General features: G+C 42.8%; 1 protein-coding gene across 4 annotated transcripts; it reads right to left on the minus strand.

Moving 5' to 3' along the window:
• Positions 1 to 1023: 1023 nt before the first annotated feature.
• Positions 1024 to 12852, minus strand: LOC109908188 (kelch-like protein 12). Of its 4 annotated transcripts, XR_002257633.2 has the most exons (14): positions 12540 to 12832; positions 11727 to 11964; positions 11182 to 11199; positions 10833 to 10986; positions 10289 to 10506; positions 7324 to 7473; positions 4837 to 4951; positions 4604 to 4710; positions 4333 to 4528; positions 3993 to 4151; positions 3047 to 3145; positions 2567 to 2753; positions 2269 to 2458; positions 1024 to 2096 (listed from the first exon to the last, which is right to left on the minus strand). XR_002257633.2 is itself a non-coding variant. In XM_020506735.2 (13 exons), the coding sequence occupies exons 2-13, from the start codon at positions 11907 to 11909 to the stop codon at positions 1970 to 1972; spliced, it is 1713 nt and encodes a 570-aa protein (XP_020362324.1). In that variant the 5' UTR covers positions 11910 to 11964; positions 12540 to 12832; the 3' UTR covers positions 1024 to 1969. The 4 variants fall into 4 exon arrangements, 2 of the variants coding, with proteins under 2 accessions (XP_020362324.1, XP_020362326.1); XR_004203699.1 differs by lacking the exon at positions 11182 to 11199; XM_020506735.2 differs by lacking the exon at positions 2269 to 2458.
• Positions 12853 to 15588: the final 2736 nt, after the last annotated feature.

Consider the following 15588-nt stretch of genomic DNA (forward strand, 5'->3'; position numbering starts at 1 on the left):
AACCACAGTGATACGACATCCCATCTGGTTTGGGCTTAGTGGGACTATCATTTGTTTTTCAACAGGACAATGACCCAACACACCTCCAGGCTGTGTAAGGGCTATTTGACCAAGAAGGAGAGTGATGGAGTGCTACATCAGATGACCTGGCCTCCACAATCACCTGACCTCAACCCAATTGAGATGGTTTGGGATGAGTAACGGAAAAGCAGCCAACAAGTGCTCAGCATATGTGGGAACTCCTTCAAGACTGTTGGGCTTCCGAGTGGTGCAGCAGTCTAAGGCACATCTCAGTGCTAGAGGCGTCACTACAGACCCTGGTTCAATTCCAGGCTGTATCACAACCGGACGTGATTGGGAGTCCCATAGGGTGGCGCTCAATTGGCCCAGCATTGTCCGGGTTAGGATGTCATTGTAAATAAGAATTTGTTCTTAACTGACTTGCCTAGTTATTTTTTTTAACACTTTTTTGGTTACTACAGGATTCCAAATGTGCTATTTCATAGTTTGTCTTCACTACTATTCTACAATGTAGAAAATTGTCAAAATAAAGCAAAACCTTTGAATGAGTAGGCGTGTCCAAACTTGACTGGTACTGCACATGTAGATATTGTTGGACATTTGTGTGTGTGTGGGGGGGGGGGGGGGGGGGGGGGGGGGGTAGCCTGGTTTGAACTGAACCAGGGCCTTGGGGCAGTCCGTTACTAAGCACTTATCAAGAATCACAAGGACTACACCCTCTTTTGGGAAACACATCCCTGCCCCCCCGAACATCCTCCCACACCCGATAGTCCCACAGTGTCATTCCACTTCTGACATCAATGCAGCTAGCTTGGTGATTAGCCCAACCAGGACTCAAACCCGGGTCCCTGCAAGTGTGACAGTCAGTCCAACAACTTAGCCATTAAACCAAGAGGTCCGAAACCCTTGACAAATTCACTGGGCTTTTACTAGAGGTCACAACAGTTCACTTCAACATCGAATTCCACATTGCATTACAGGAATAACTGAAAACAAATGAAGTCATACATTATCACAATGTTTATTCACTTTTTCAAGTAACAACAAAAGACTCCTCAGGATTTTGTACTTGCCCCGAATAATAGAAGTCAAGTCATTTTGCTTGTCCAAACAAATCCACTATGGACAAATGCATGCACCATACGCACATCTTTAGCAGAGTCAATTGCAGGGGACAGAGATTTTGACAAGATGACAGAAACAGCAAAAGAGCAAGGAACCATCTGCAGTCCACAATACAATTATGGTGCTTTCCCTAAAATGTCATTCATTTGAATATCTTTGATACATTGAAAATAATGACTGTCAGGTAAATGACAATTCTTCAATAAGTGATTTGTTTCTAAAAGCGCTTTATACAGAATTACAAAATCTACAAAGGGTTTACTGTCTGACTGAAAACCTGGCAAATGCTAAATAATCATCATACTTGATGGCATGACAACAATCACAGTCCTAATGAGGCATCATGGATGTTCAGTTCAATGTGGGCCACAAGGGCATAAGGCATATAGCAGCAGAAAACTGGAGTCTTTTGTTTCTTCTGCTCCAATGGTTCATAAGATAAGTAGAGAAATATATTGCACTTTAAAAGATGAGTCAAATCTCACTGGTAACCACGGCAACAGCTACCACAAAGTGTGTCATGCGACCGAGTGGGTTGGGATGGATGTCTTCTTGGAAGCAACAACTGTTGATGAAGAGACTGAAACAACTCTAATCACTGTTGTACACCCCCTGTCCCTTATCACACAGAAGTAACTAAGCTCAGATGAGAAAGTCTGATGAATAGAATCAAGAGACTTCCGGGAGGACATATAGCACACTGGCCTCCAAGTGAATAATCCCTCTGTTGCTCCATAGTAGTGGCGCGTAAATATCAGATTCAGGACTAGATGACTGCCCTCCTCTGCTTCACCCAACCTTTGAGGTTGTTCTGAGGTAAATCTCACTTCTCTCGGAGGACACACACTCCTGCATCACAGCGCTGTGTGGCCATTGAGGTGACCACCTCCCAGCTATCAATAACAGGGTCATAACACTCGATACTGCTCAGAAGGGAGTTTCCATCATACCTAGAGGGCAAAAGAGTACAGGGGAGGATGAACAATACATCATATGGCTGTGTTCAAATACATAAGTCGCATGCTTATCGAGAACTGGACCATAAGGAGATTGCATTCATGATTCAGATTTATAATTTTTTTTATCTAAGCAAGAATAATATAAATCAATTAAGAGTCATACATAATGTATATTAATGATCCCTTCAGTATCTCTTAATACTGAAGTCGGTTGCAGAGCCGTGGTCGAGTGATAACACTCCCGGGTCTATGCACATGTACAACGCTTAGCCGGAGACAGGGGTTCAATCCCTGTGTCCTCCCTTCACTCTGAATCTCCTCTTCACCTGTCTCCCTCATTGTTTCTCATCTGTCTGTCATTAAAAGCAATAAACATATGAAAGGAAAGTGAATTTACACTTTCCTAAAAATAAATGTAAAAAATATTAAATTCTGAGCAGGGTTGGGATGTTTAGGCTTACCCAGCTATGGCGTAGAGTCGTCCCCGGAGGACGGTAGCTCCTACGTAGCAGCGGGGAGTGGTCATGCTGGCTACCGTGGTCCAATAGTCAGTCCTAATGTTGTAAACCTCCACCGAGTCGAGGTGCGCTGTTCCATCGAAGCCTCCCACCACATAGATGTGGTCATTGAGCAAGGCTACACCGGCCCCTGTAACAAAGGGATACTGGACTAGCAACTGGAAGGTTGCAAGTTCAAACCCCCGAGCTGACAAGGTACAAATCTGTCGTTCTGCCCCTGAACACTAACCCACTGCTCCTAGGTCGTCATTGAAAATAAGAATTTGTTCTTAACTGACTTGCCTAGTTAAATAAATGTAAAATAAATAAAAAAGATATATTTTTAAAAAAGAGTATAGGCCCTTCAGACATACTAACCATAGCCATATGTAAAGAGCCATACTGTATATAATCTATACAGCCCTCATACTTTGGAGTACTCACCTGAGCGTTTGGTGGCCATGGGGGTAACATTTGTCCAATGACCTGTGTGAGGGTCATACCGCTCCACTGAATTGAGGATATTCAATCCATCATACCCACCTGCAATAAATTACATACACTACATGACCAAAAGTGTGTGGACACCTGCTCGTCAAACATATAATTCCAAAATCATGGGCATTAATATGGTGTTGGTCCCCCTTTGCTGTTTTAACAGCCTCTATTATTCTGGGAAGGCTTTCCACTAGACGTTGGAACATTGGTGCGGGGACTTGCTTCTATTCAGCCACAAGAGCATTAGTGAGGTCAGACACTGATTTTGGGCGATTAGGCCTGGCTCACAGTCAGCGTTCCAATTCATCCCAAAGGTGTTCGATGGGGTTAATTTCTTCCACACCGATCTCAACAAACCATTTCTGTATGGACCTCGCTTTGGGACATTCATGCTGAAACAGGAAAGGGCCTTCCCCAAACTGTTGCCACAAAATTGGAAGCACAGAATTGTTTAGAATATCATTGTATGCTGTAGCTTTAAGATTTCACTTCACTGTAAGGGGCCTAGCCCGAACCATGAAAAACAGCCCCAGACCATTACTCCTCCTACATCAAACTTTAACAGTTGGCACTATGCATTTGAGCAGGTAGCATTCTCCTGGCATCCGCAAAACCCAGAATTGTCCGTCGGATTGCCTGAAGCGTGATTCATCACTTCAGAGAACGCATTTCCACTAAGCTTGTCCAATGTCAATGGAGATTACATGACTGTGTGCTTGATGTTATACACCTGTCAGCAACAGGTGTAACAGAAATAGCTGAATCCACCAATTTGATGGGGTGTACACATAGTAAGGATCTACACTAAGGTCAGTGGGGGAAGTGGGAGATATTTTAAATATTTATACACCAACACCATTACAAACTTAAACCAAACCTCTTTAATACCCACCAAGACAGTATATAAGTCCACTAGCAACCACCAGGCCAGCCCCTTCCCTGGCTGTCTGCATGTCCCCAAGCATGCTCCACTGGTCAATATTGGGGTCATATCGTTCCATGCTGGTGTGACGGCGGCTACCGTCAAAGCCTCCAGCAACATAGATCATATCTGTGGGCAGAAAAGTGAGAAAAGAAATGTAAGGAAATGTTCCAACAACTTTTTGAAAGTCTGCATTAGAAAACACTTGCAGGGTTTTGTTACACCTGAGGTCAGTCAAACTCACTTCAGTGCTATTTGTTTTTGTAAACCCCATGACAATGAGGGCTGTCAATCAGAGAAGATCCTCTACCTCCGAGTGTTGTCGCCCCGGCAAGGCCACGCCGTACATTCATAGTGGCGACGGTGTACCAGACACCATCCTCGTCTGCCGTGTAGTCCAAGCACTCCACCGAGCTAAGCCGCGATCGACCATCGTAGCCGCCAATCACATACACACGGTCATTGAGGGACACGGTAGCTACATAACGCCTTTTCCGAGCAATGTTCTGTAAAAACATGCTTGGGATAAGTTAACCATGATCAGAGAGCCAAAATATTTAATTAAAAAAAATGATACTTACAGGTAAAAAGCTCCACTCCTGAGTTTTAGGATCATACTTCTCAACGATATCTATAGGGGATTGTTGACTGCCAAATCCTCCAATAACCAACAGGACCTCCTTGGCACCTTGAAAGAGCAACACGGTAATCACTTTTCCCACATGAATAAGGTAGTAACTTCCACTAAGCTTGTCTTGTATCCCTATTATTAGGACAAGAAAATCAATCCAAAAAATGGAGGTCAGTACTGTACCTAATCTGGCTTGGGTGCGTGGCCCCTGCATCTCACTCCTCAGCTCTGGTCTAAGGTGGAATTTCTTGGCCTCATCCACAAGGTCTCGGCAGGGAAGACTGCATCGAATAAGGGGCTGGAACACATCACAACATATACAGTACTTTATCAAGACAGTAATAACACCTCTGCTCAACACTTGAGGCCTGTTTCCCAGACACACACCACCATAAATCATTCTCAATGGAAAATTTCCATTGAAAGTGGATTTCAAATCAAATGTTATTTGTCACGTGCCAAATACAACAGGTAGACCTTACAGCGAAATGCTTACTTACAAAGCCCTTAACCAACAATGCAGTTAAGAAAATACCTTAAAAAAAAGTCATAGATAAGAAAAACAAAGAATTAAAGAGCAGCAGTAAATAACAATAGCGGGGCTATATACAGGGGGGTACCAGTACAGAGTCAATGTGTGGGGTCACCAGTTTCGAGGTAATAATGTACATGCAGGTAGGGTTATTAAAGTAACTATGCATAGATAATAACAGAGAGCAGCGTAGGGGGGGTGCAAATAACCTGGGTAGCCATTTGACTAGCTGTTGAGGAGTCTTATGGCTTGGGGGTAGAAGCTGTTTAGAAGCCTCTTGGACCTAGACTTAGCGCTCCGGTACCACTTGCCGTGCGGAGCAGAGAGAACAGTCAGTCTATGACTAGGGTGGCTGGAGTCTGACAATTTTTAGGGTCTTTCTCTGACACCGACTGGTATTGAGGTCCTGGATGGCAGGAAGCTTGACCCCGGTGATGTACTGGGCCGTACGCACTAACCTCTGTAGTGCCTTGCGGTCAGAGACCGAGCAGTTGCCCTACCAGGCAGTGAGGCAACCCGTCAGGATGCTCTCGATGGTGAAGCTGTAAAACATTTTGAGGATCTGAGGATCCATACCAAATCATTTCTGTCTCCTGAGGGGGAATAGATTTTGTCGTGCCCACATCATTGGTGTGCTTGGACCATGTTAGTTTGTTGGTGATGTGGATGCCAGAAACTTGAAGCGCTCAACCTGCTCCACTACAGCCCCGTTGATGAGAATGGGGGCGTGCTCAGTCCTCCTTTTCCTGTAGTCCACAATCATCTCTTTTGTCTTGATCACGTTGAGGGAGAGATTGTTGACATTGCACCACACGGTCAGGTCTCTAACCTCCTCCCTATAGGCTGTCTCATCGTTATCGGTGATCAGGCCTACCACTGTTGTGTCATCAGAAAACTTAATGATGGTGTTGGAGTTGTGCCTAGCCATGCAGTCATGAGTGAACAGGGAGTACAGGAGGGGAACTGAGCAACCACCCCAGAGGGGCCCCTGTGTTGAGGATCAGCGTGGCGGATGTGCTGTTACCTACCCTTACCACCTGAGGGTGGACCGTCAGGAAGTCCAGGATCCAGTTGCAGAGTGAGGTGTTTAGTCCCAAGGTCCTTAGCTTAGTGATGAGCTTTAAGGGCACTATGGTGTTGAATGCTGATATGTAGTCAATGAATAGCATTCTCCCATAAGTGTTTCTTTTGTCCAGGTGGGAAAGGGCAGTGTGGAGTGCAATAGAGATCGCATCATCTGTGGATCTGTTGGTGCGGTATGCAAATTGGAGTCGGTCTAGGGTTTCTGGGATAATGGTGTTGATGTGAGCCATGAACAGCCTTTCAAAGCATTTCATGGCTACAGACGCGAGTGTTACGGCCCAGTAGTCATTTAGGCAGGTTACCTTAGTGTTCTTGGGCACAGGGACTATGGTGGTCTACTTGAAACATGTTAGTATTGCAGACTCAGACAAGTAGAGGTTGAAAATGTCAGTGAAGACACTTGCCAGTTGGTCAGTGCATGCTCGGAGTACACGTCCTGGTAATCCGTCTGGCCCAGCGGCCTTGGGAATGTTGACCTGTTTAAAGGTCTTACATCGGCTGCGGAGAGCGTGATCACACAGTCATCCGGAACAGCTGATGCTCTCATGCATGTTTCAGTGTTACTTGCCTCGACGCGAGCATAGAAGTTATTTAGCTCGTCTGGTAGGCCCGTGTCACTGGGCAGCTCTCGGCTGTGATTCCCTTTGTAGTCTGTAATAGTTTGCAAGCCCTGCCACATCTGACTAGTGTAGGAGCAGGTGTAGTATAATTCGATCATAATCCTGTATTGACGCTTTGCCTATTTCAGGGTTCGTCGGAGGGCATAGAGGGATTTCTTATAAGCTTCCGGGTTAGAGTCCCGCTCCTTGAAAGCGGCAGCTCTACCCTTTAGCTCAGTGTGAATGTTGCCTGTAATCCATGGCTTCTGGTTGGGGTATGTCACTGGTGCTTCCTGCTTTAATTTTTGCTTGTAAGCAGGAATCAGGAGGATAGAGTTATTGTCAGATGTGCCAAATGGAGGGCAAAGGAGAGCTTTGTACCCGTCTGTGTGTGGAGTAAAGGTGGTCCAGGCCTATGTTTACATCATGTGACCGTGTGTGGTCTAGCTGCCTCACCTCTGAGTCAATGACGTCTGTGATATAGCGCGGAGTGAGCAAAGGCATCCGCACATGCTCCAGCATCTCCGATAAATAAATCTCCCTCTCTTTCCTATTGTGTTTAACCCAATTCAACACTGCCTCGAATACAGGCTCCTCTGAGTCCACCTGCAAACAGAGACAACATGTATTCACAACCACACACCTTGACAACAACATGCTTGTTGTAATAACGGAAATCCCAAAGTATATAACTACTCAAGGCCAAATATGCATTCACTCAATCACTGATTTCTCCAAATGAATGAGATCAACTTCACTTCAAGAAGAACAAGTCAAAGTGACAGTTTTAATTAATGATGATGTAGATAGTTGACAAAGACAAATGGTTACAAAAATAACAGAAAATTGTGCCTCTGACTTAACTACAGTGCCTTGCAAAAGTATTCACCCCCATTGGCGTTTTCCTATTTTGTTGCATTACAACCTGTAATTTAAATAGATTTTTATTTGGATTTCATGTAATGGACATACACAAAATAGTCCAAATTGGTGAAGTGAAAAAAAGAATTTGTCTAAAAAATTATAATAATTTAATTTAAAAAATGAAAAATGGTGCACGCATGTTTTCACCCCCTTTGCTATGAAGCCCCTAAATAAGATCTCGTGCAAACAATTACCTTTAGAAGTCACATAATTAGTTAAATAATGTCCACCTGTGTGCAATTTAAGTGTCACATGATCTCTCTCTCTCTCTCATATATATATATATATATATACACATACACACACACTGCTCAAAAAAATAAAGGGAACACTAAAATAACACATCCTAGATCTGAATGAATGAAAAATTCTTATTAAATACTGTTTTCTTTACATAGTTGAATGTGCTGACAACAAAATCACACACAAATTATCAATGGAAATCAAATGTATCAATCCATGGAGGTCTGGATTTGGAGTCACACTCAAAATTAAAGTGGAAAACCACACTACAGGCTGATCCAACTTTGATGTAATGTCCTTAAAACAAGTCAATGAGGCTCAGTAGTAGTGTGTGTGGCCTCCACGTGCCTGTATGACCTCCCTACAACGCCTGGGCATGCTCCTGATGAGGTGGCGGATGGTCTCCTGAGGGATCTCCTCCCAGACCTGGACTAAAGCATCCGCCAACTCCTGGACAGTCTGTGGTGCAAAGTGGCATTGGTGAATGGAGCGAGACATGATGTCCCAGATGTGCTCAATTGGATTCAGGTCTGGGGAACGGGCGGGCCAGTCCATAGCATCAATGCCTTCCTCTTGCAGGAACTGCTGACACACTCCAGTCACATGAGGTCTAGCATTGTCTTGCATTAGGAGGAACCTAGGGCCAACCGCACCAGCATATGGTCTCACAAGGGGTCTGAGGATCTCATCTCGGTACCTAATGGCAGTCAGGCTACCTCTGGCGAGCACATGGAGGGTGTGCGGCCCCCCCAAAGAAATGCCACCCCACACCATGACTGACCCACCGCCAAACCGGTCATGCTGGAGGATGTTGCAGGCAGCAGAACGTTCTCCACGGCGTCTCCAGACTGTCACATGTGCTCAGTGTGAACCTGCTTTCATCTGGGACGAGCACAGGGCGCCAGTGGCGAATTTGCCAATCTTGGTGTTCTCTGGCAAATGCCAAACGTCCTGCACGGTGTTGGGCTGTAAGCACAACCCCCACCTGTGGACGTCGGGCCCTCATACCACCCTCATGGAGTCTTGTTTCTGACCGTTTGAGCAGACGCATGCACAAAATCTGTTTCAGTCTTCCAGAGATTTGAGACTGGGACGGAGGTTCACCTTCCAGCAGGACATTGACCCTAAGCAAACTGCTAAAGCAACACTCGAGTGGTTTAAGGGGAAACATTTAAATGTCTTGGAATGGCCTAGTCAAAGCCCAGACTTCAATCCAATTGTGGAATCTGTGGTATGACTTAAAGATTTCTGTACACCAGCGGAACCCATCCAACCTGAAGGAGCTGGAGCAGTTTTGCTTTGAAGAATGGGCAAAAATCCCAGTGGCTACATGTGCCAAGCGTATAGAGACATACCCCAAGAGACTTGCAAATGTAATTGCTGCCAAAGGTGGTTTTTACAAAGTATTGACTTTGGGGGGGGGGTGAATAGTTATGCACGCTCAAGTTTAGTTTTTTTGTCTTATTTCTTGTTTGTTTCACAATAAAACATATTTGCATCTTCAAAGTGGTAGGCATGTTGTGTAAATCAAATTATACAAACCCCCCAAAAATCCATTTTAATTCCAGGTTGTAAGGCAACAAAATATGAAAAATGCCACAGGGGATGAATACTTTCGCAAGCCACTTTAAGTGTATATTACACACATTTTGATCACAAAAACCGTGACAAGCAAAAGTCCTTTGAATGAATTGGTAAACTACAAATCAAGTCCCATGGTTACAATTATGTTTTTATACAGCAAGATATGCGCTGTGCGGTTAAACACAGGAATTTCCAGAGCACAAAGGTATACTTAAATCAGATTATTTTCTCCATAATTTCAGAGCCAGGTAAATCTGCAAAGGGGGCCCCATTAATAGAGATTACTGCAGGTCTACACTTGCACCTTTTCTTTCAACTTCAGGTTTTTGAAGGACAATTTGAGACTTGTGAAAAGTATCCCCTTGAGCATTGAAAGATAACTGAATTCACAAATAAATTCAGTACACTATTCGACTTTGGTAACACTTTACATCAATCTGCCCTTATATCTGTAGTAACACCATAATTACACTAGTAACATTGTATGAACATATTGTTACTTAGTACTTAAGTAATTGTAGTTTAATTGCATAGAAATTGTTGTAATTACAAAAACGCAACTCCATTAATATGCAATTACAAGGCTACCTAATGAAACAACGATTATTACTATCGTAATTACAGCGTTACGACAAGTATAATAATACCTCACCAAATCCACTTTACTTACCTGGATTTCATCACATTTAACTAGTTTTTCAACCTCGTTCTGGCTGAGCAGCATAAACTCCTCATGTTGAACCACCTCAGGGAAGTGCTTCTGGGAGAAGAGTTCAGCGGCCTGCATCAGGTCAAGGCAATTGTGGGTCTCCGCAAAGTCACGAATGCCCAGGCAGTTTGTGGGATCAAGCTGACTATCCAGAAAGTCACAACAAGCTCTTTTTACTCCTGAGGAATACAAAGAAACATATATACACATTAAGTGAGTGCAGTACGTTCATTTTGTAAAATAATGTTGAAGTATTTAATTTGCTAGTTTGTCTCAAGTAAAAACTTCTTGACAAATTAACAATGTTTCCACTATATTAGCAATACAATATAGCCAGTCATATTGCACAAACCTAATAAGGGAAGATGATGGGTGTGCATTTCCTTTTACAAAAGAGCAGATTTAGATTTAACTGACATACCGGTAGTTTATTCCACAGAGTAAATGCAGTAAAGTGCAATGGTGTCCAATGGTTCTCATATTATTTTTACATTTCTCAACTTACCTTTGAGCTGCAGCAGACAGGCAGCAGGAAGCAGTTCCTGGACATTCTCCACTGTGACCAAAACAGTCTCTGTGTAAACAAAGTCCAGCAGGATCTCCATGGTGGACGCAGTCAACCCCTGGATGTCTACAAAGGATTTCCCTTTCTCTGACAACTGCAAAAGCACAACAGCAAAGACAGACACATCAGTTTAAATTACTGGTTAGTAGTCGCTCTTGCCAGACACAGGGCACTATGCACTCATTGCAAAAAACATAGTCCTACTGATTCCTTGTGTTTACTATTTGTCATACTTGTGTAGGCAGCTGTGGATTATAGTCAGCTTTGTTAGTAAAAGAGCAATGCTCACCTGGGGATTCTTAGAGAGCTAAAAATGTTAAAGGAAAGAGAAACTAGGTCAACCGAGCTACAGAGAAATAATTAGCATTGGACTATTTCTGCTATGCACTTTCATTGCTGTTTTGTGTTTGGGAATAGCCTAATATTTGAGGTAGGCCTATATAATCCACTCGCGTTTTTATTAAGCTATAAATAACCAGATGGCAGTCACACTGAAAGACATATTGCTCAAGGAAATGAATATCAGTTTAATTTTAGCCTACAAAAATCTTAGCTGGGTTCTAAGCACAAGGGATACGTAGAAACTCTTTTGGGCATTGTCAACCTCTGAACCAGTCAAACAACTATTACCTGTCTCTTTCTGCATACAGAGAGAACCACCAGCAAACGTATTTATAAAGTTATTATCGCTGATGACACTGATGATCAGTCATCATTGGTCTTTTGTGGAAGTGCTGTCTCATGTGTGTCTATCTAGGCCTAAATTAACTCCAGTCTTGTGCTTACTTTTTATTTGTATTTATTTAACCATTATTTAAATAGGCTTACAGTTACCTCGCTGGTGAACATGGCGCAGAAGTAGTCACTGCAGGCTGCCAGGACAATACGGTGTACAGGAAAGTCGGTATTCTCCACTCTCAAAGTGATATCACAGAGTGTGTTGCTCTTACGAAGTGCGTTCATGGCATTGAGGATGGATTTGGCATGGGAGTTGGTCATGATGTCTTTGGGAGCCATTGTACTGTACTTAAAGAGTTCCTCAAGTTTCAAGAATCTCAACGTGCTGCAATATCTGGCAAAAAGACAAAAGCGTCAACATAGTTTGGAGGCGAAGTGCAAAGATGTCAAAGTGATGACAAATTATATGGAATCTCAACCACTGATGTTCGCAGCTGCTCGCTGTGCAGGCAAAATACATTAATGTAAATTTATTACAGTGAACAACATCGATATAACTAGATCTATTAGAAATCACTGCCCTGTCCCACACAGATGACCCGGGTTCAAATCCAGGTGGTCGCATTGGTGCCTTGACCTGGATTCACGCAGCTAGTAAACTTTCCATTGTTTTGGCTAAACTGGCATATATCCAACTTGAGTTGAATTAGCTTTACTTTAGCCAACGACTTTAAACAAGATGTCACATTATAACTCAATATGTAACCATTGGCTGGTTATGAAAAGGCCAAATAGCCGCGGCTAACCGTAGCTAATTAACTAGCTAGCTACGAGTTAAGCTAGCTGGCTAGCTACATTTCAAATATTCACAAACTATGGGTAAAATGTTTGAACGAATGTGACAGGTAAACTATCAAACAATCAACACGAATGGCACACCCAGTATCAATCAATAAAAACACTACCCACCACCTAGCTAGATAGCATTAGCAAGCAGACCAACTAGCGAGCTTGTTTGCTAGCTAACTCCAATGGCACAAGACTAGTCCAGACGTCCTAGTCACATTGGAGGATGCCAAATGTGATCCATGGTAGCGTGTGACTTGCTGCAATAGTGTGGGCTATTGCTCATTCGTTTTTCTAATTACTAACTTAAGCTAGCGGAAACAAAATATTAATTTCAAGAATGCTGCAACAACTGTATCTAGCTAGCCAGCTATCCGCAGTCAATGTAGCTTTAGACAAAAACACTATACGTCACATACGTGCGCACACCTCGAATGAGCATTTTTAACTATTTAAAGTAAACTCTGAACCACTGCAAAAAAACCTCAAACACTGAGAATTAAAACAATAGGAAAACGTTTTTCCTTAATCACAAATTAAGTTAAGTTTTTATTTTATTTACTGTTGTGACAGCCTGCTTGAAATAGTTGCGCTCGATTTAGACTACCGGGGGCACCGACTCAGGATATGTGGGGTTTCGACCTTAATGAATGGTGCCAAAAGTGCAACATCGTGCACCTCATTTGATTTATATTTTTTTAAATTATTATTACGTTTCAAGATAATATTTTGCCCCAGGGATAGTTTGATTGTGATACAAATATTTGTAAATGAACTTGTGGATCTACATTTCTGACATATTGGCAGATTGAGCCATGCACGTTTGCTAATCCATTTGACAAAGTAAACTACCATTTACAAAATATAATATACGTTTGTGAATCCTGTTATATATTTTATTCAGAAACCAAGGTGTATGTTTGTCAATCTTGGTCCGATAGGTCCATAGCATAGACGTTTTAGGCACCACCCCCGTTATTGGACTGGATTTGTTAGCCTCATTCCTGACAGTTCAGTAATCTATTTTACTAGATAGGTAGGCCAATGTCAAGAAATGCCATACAACAGTCCTTCCATGGCCTCCAACTGCTCTTAAACGCTAGTAAAACCAAATGCATGCTTTTCAACCGTTCGCTGCCTGCACCCTCGCGCCCGACTAGCATCACCACCCTGGATGGTTCCGACCTAGAATATGTGGACATCTATAAGTACCTAGGAGTCTGGCTAGACTGTAAACGCTCCTTCCAGACTCATATCAAACATCTCCAATCTAAAATCAAATCTAGAGTCGGCTTTCTATTCCGCAACAAAGCCTCCTTCACTCACTCCGCCAAACTTACCCTAGTAAAACTGACTATCCTACCGATCCTCGACTTCGGCGATGTCATCTACAAAATAGCTTCCAACACTCTACTCAGCAAACTGGATGCAGTTTATCACAGTGCCATCCGTTTTGTTACTAAAGCACCTTATACCACCCACCACTGCGACCTGTATGCTCTAGTCGGCTGGCCCTCGCTACATATTCGTCGCCAGACCCACTGGCTCCAGGTCATCTACAAGTCCATGCTAGGTAAAGCTCCGCCTTATCTCAGTTCACTGGTCACGATGGCAACACCCACCCGTAGCACGCGCTCCAGCAGGTGTATCTCACTGATCATCCCTAAAGCCAACACCTCATTTGGCCGCCTTTCGTTCCAGTTCTCTGCTGCCTATGACTGGAACGAATTGCAAAAATCGCTGAAGTTGAAGACTTTTATCTCCCTCACCAACTCAAACATCTGCTATCTGAGCAGCTAACCGATTGCTGCAGCTGTACATAGTCTATCGGTAAATAGCCCACCCAATTTTACCTACCACATCCCCATACTGTTTAATATTTATTTACTTTTCTGCTCTTTTGCACACCAGTATCTCTACTTGTACATGACCATCTGATCATTTATCACTCAGTGTTAATCTGCAAAATTGTAATTATTCGCCTACCTCCTCATGCCTTTTGCACACAATGTATATAGACTCTCTTTTTTTTCTACTGTGTTATTGACTTGTTAATTGTTTACTCCATGTGTAACTCTGTGTTTGTCTGTTCACACTGCTATGCTTTATCTTGGCCAGGTCGCAGTTGTAAATGAGAATTTGTTCTCAACTAGCCTACCTGGTTAAATAAAGGTGAAATAAAAAAAATTAGGGCGGGGATTTAGAGCCCCCCCAAGGAGGAAATTCTATTAACCTGAGTCGCGGTACACCAGCTCCCACTGACACGAAATTATAATCCCCGACTATTTCTACAATGCATCTTCTTAAAATATTATTTTAAACCTAACCTTAACACGAACCACAACCACACTGCTAACCCTATGCCTAACCCTAAATTAAGACCAGAAAGCTATTTTTTGTTTTCGTGCATTTTTACAATATAGCCAACTTTGATTTTGTGGCTGCGCTATCTAGTGGAAACCCAGTACACCGGTCTATGGCCCGTGACGTACCCAAGAAAAACGTGACGTGAGGTGACTAGGAAAAAGAGGTGAAGGAGCAGCGCCCTCTCAAATCGAACAGTAATCTGCGCTTTCGGTCATGTTGTATCGTCCAGAAATATACATCTCTTTTCCATAAAATACACTACATGACCAAAGGTATGTGGACACCAGCTCGTCTAACATCTCATTCCAAAATCATTGGCATTAATATGGAGTCGGTCCCCTCCTTTGCTGCTATAACAGCCTCTACTCTTCTGGGAAGGCTTTCCACTAGATGTTGGAACATTACTGCGGGCAGTGGCGGTTTTAGCTTGTATGTCTCCCTGGTCGAACCCCTCCTTCAGCGCCCCCAACAACAAAAACAGCACCATTTTACACTAACTGTATTTTTATTCAGACATTTGGAACAACACAAATAAATAATCAACATTTAAAACTATATAAATATATACAAACATAAGACTCATACATCAAAAAGAAGTAACAAAGACAAATGGAAACAAATTGTAGTATATAAATAAAAATAAAAAGGGAATTGAATTATTACACTATTACCCTATTTCTAACAAAAAACAAATAACACAAATAAAACTAAATTGCACAAATCCTATATAACACAAATAGAATAACACACTCATAAAGAAGAGAACCTGATTATTACACTATTGCACTTCAAACAAGAAACACAA

This window comes from Oncorhynchus kisutch, linkage group LG17 (assembly GCF_002021735.2).
Source record: "Oncorhynchus kisutch isolate 150728-3 linkage group LG17, Okis_V2, whole genome shotgun sequence".
Classification (NCBI taxonomy): Eukaryota; Metazoa; Chordata; class Actinopteri; order Salmoniformes; family Salmonidae; genus Oncorhynchus; species Oncorhynchus kisutch.

Excerpts from the sequence above, each read along its gene's own strand:
- LOC109908188 (XM_020506735.2), bottom strand. The coding sequence starts at position 11,909 with ATGGCTCCCAAAGACATCATGACCAACTCCCATGCCAAATCCATCCTC. Across the intron at positions 7,474-10,288 it reads TTAAATGTGATGAAATCCAG|GTGGACTCAGAGGAGCCTGT; the intron begins GTAAGTAAAGTG and ends CTCTGTTTGCAG. Across the intron at positions 3,146-3,992 it reads TGGACTTATATACTGTCTTG|GTGGGTATGATGGATTGAAT; the intron begins GTGGGTATTAAA and ends AATTTATTGCAG.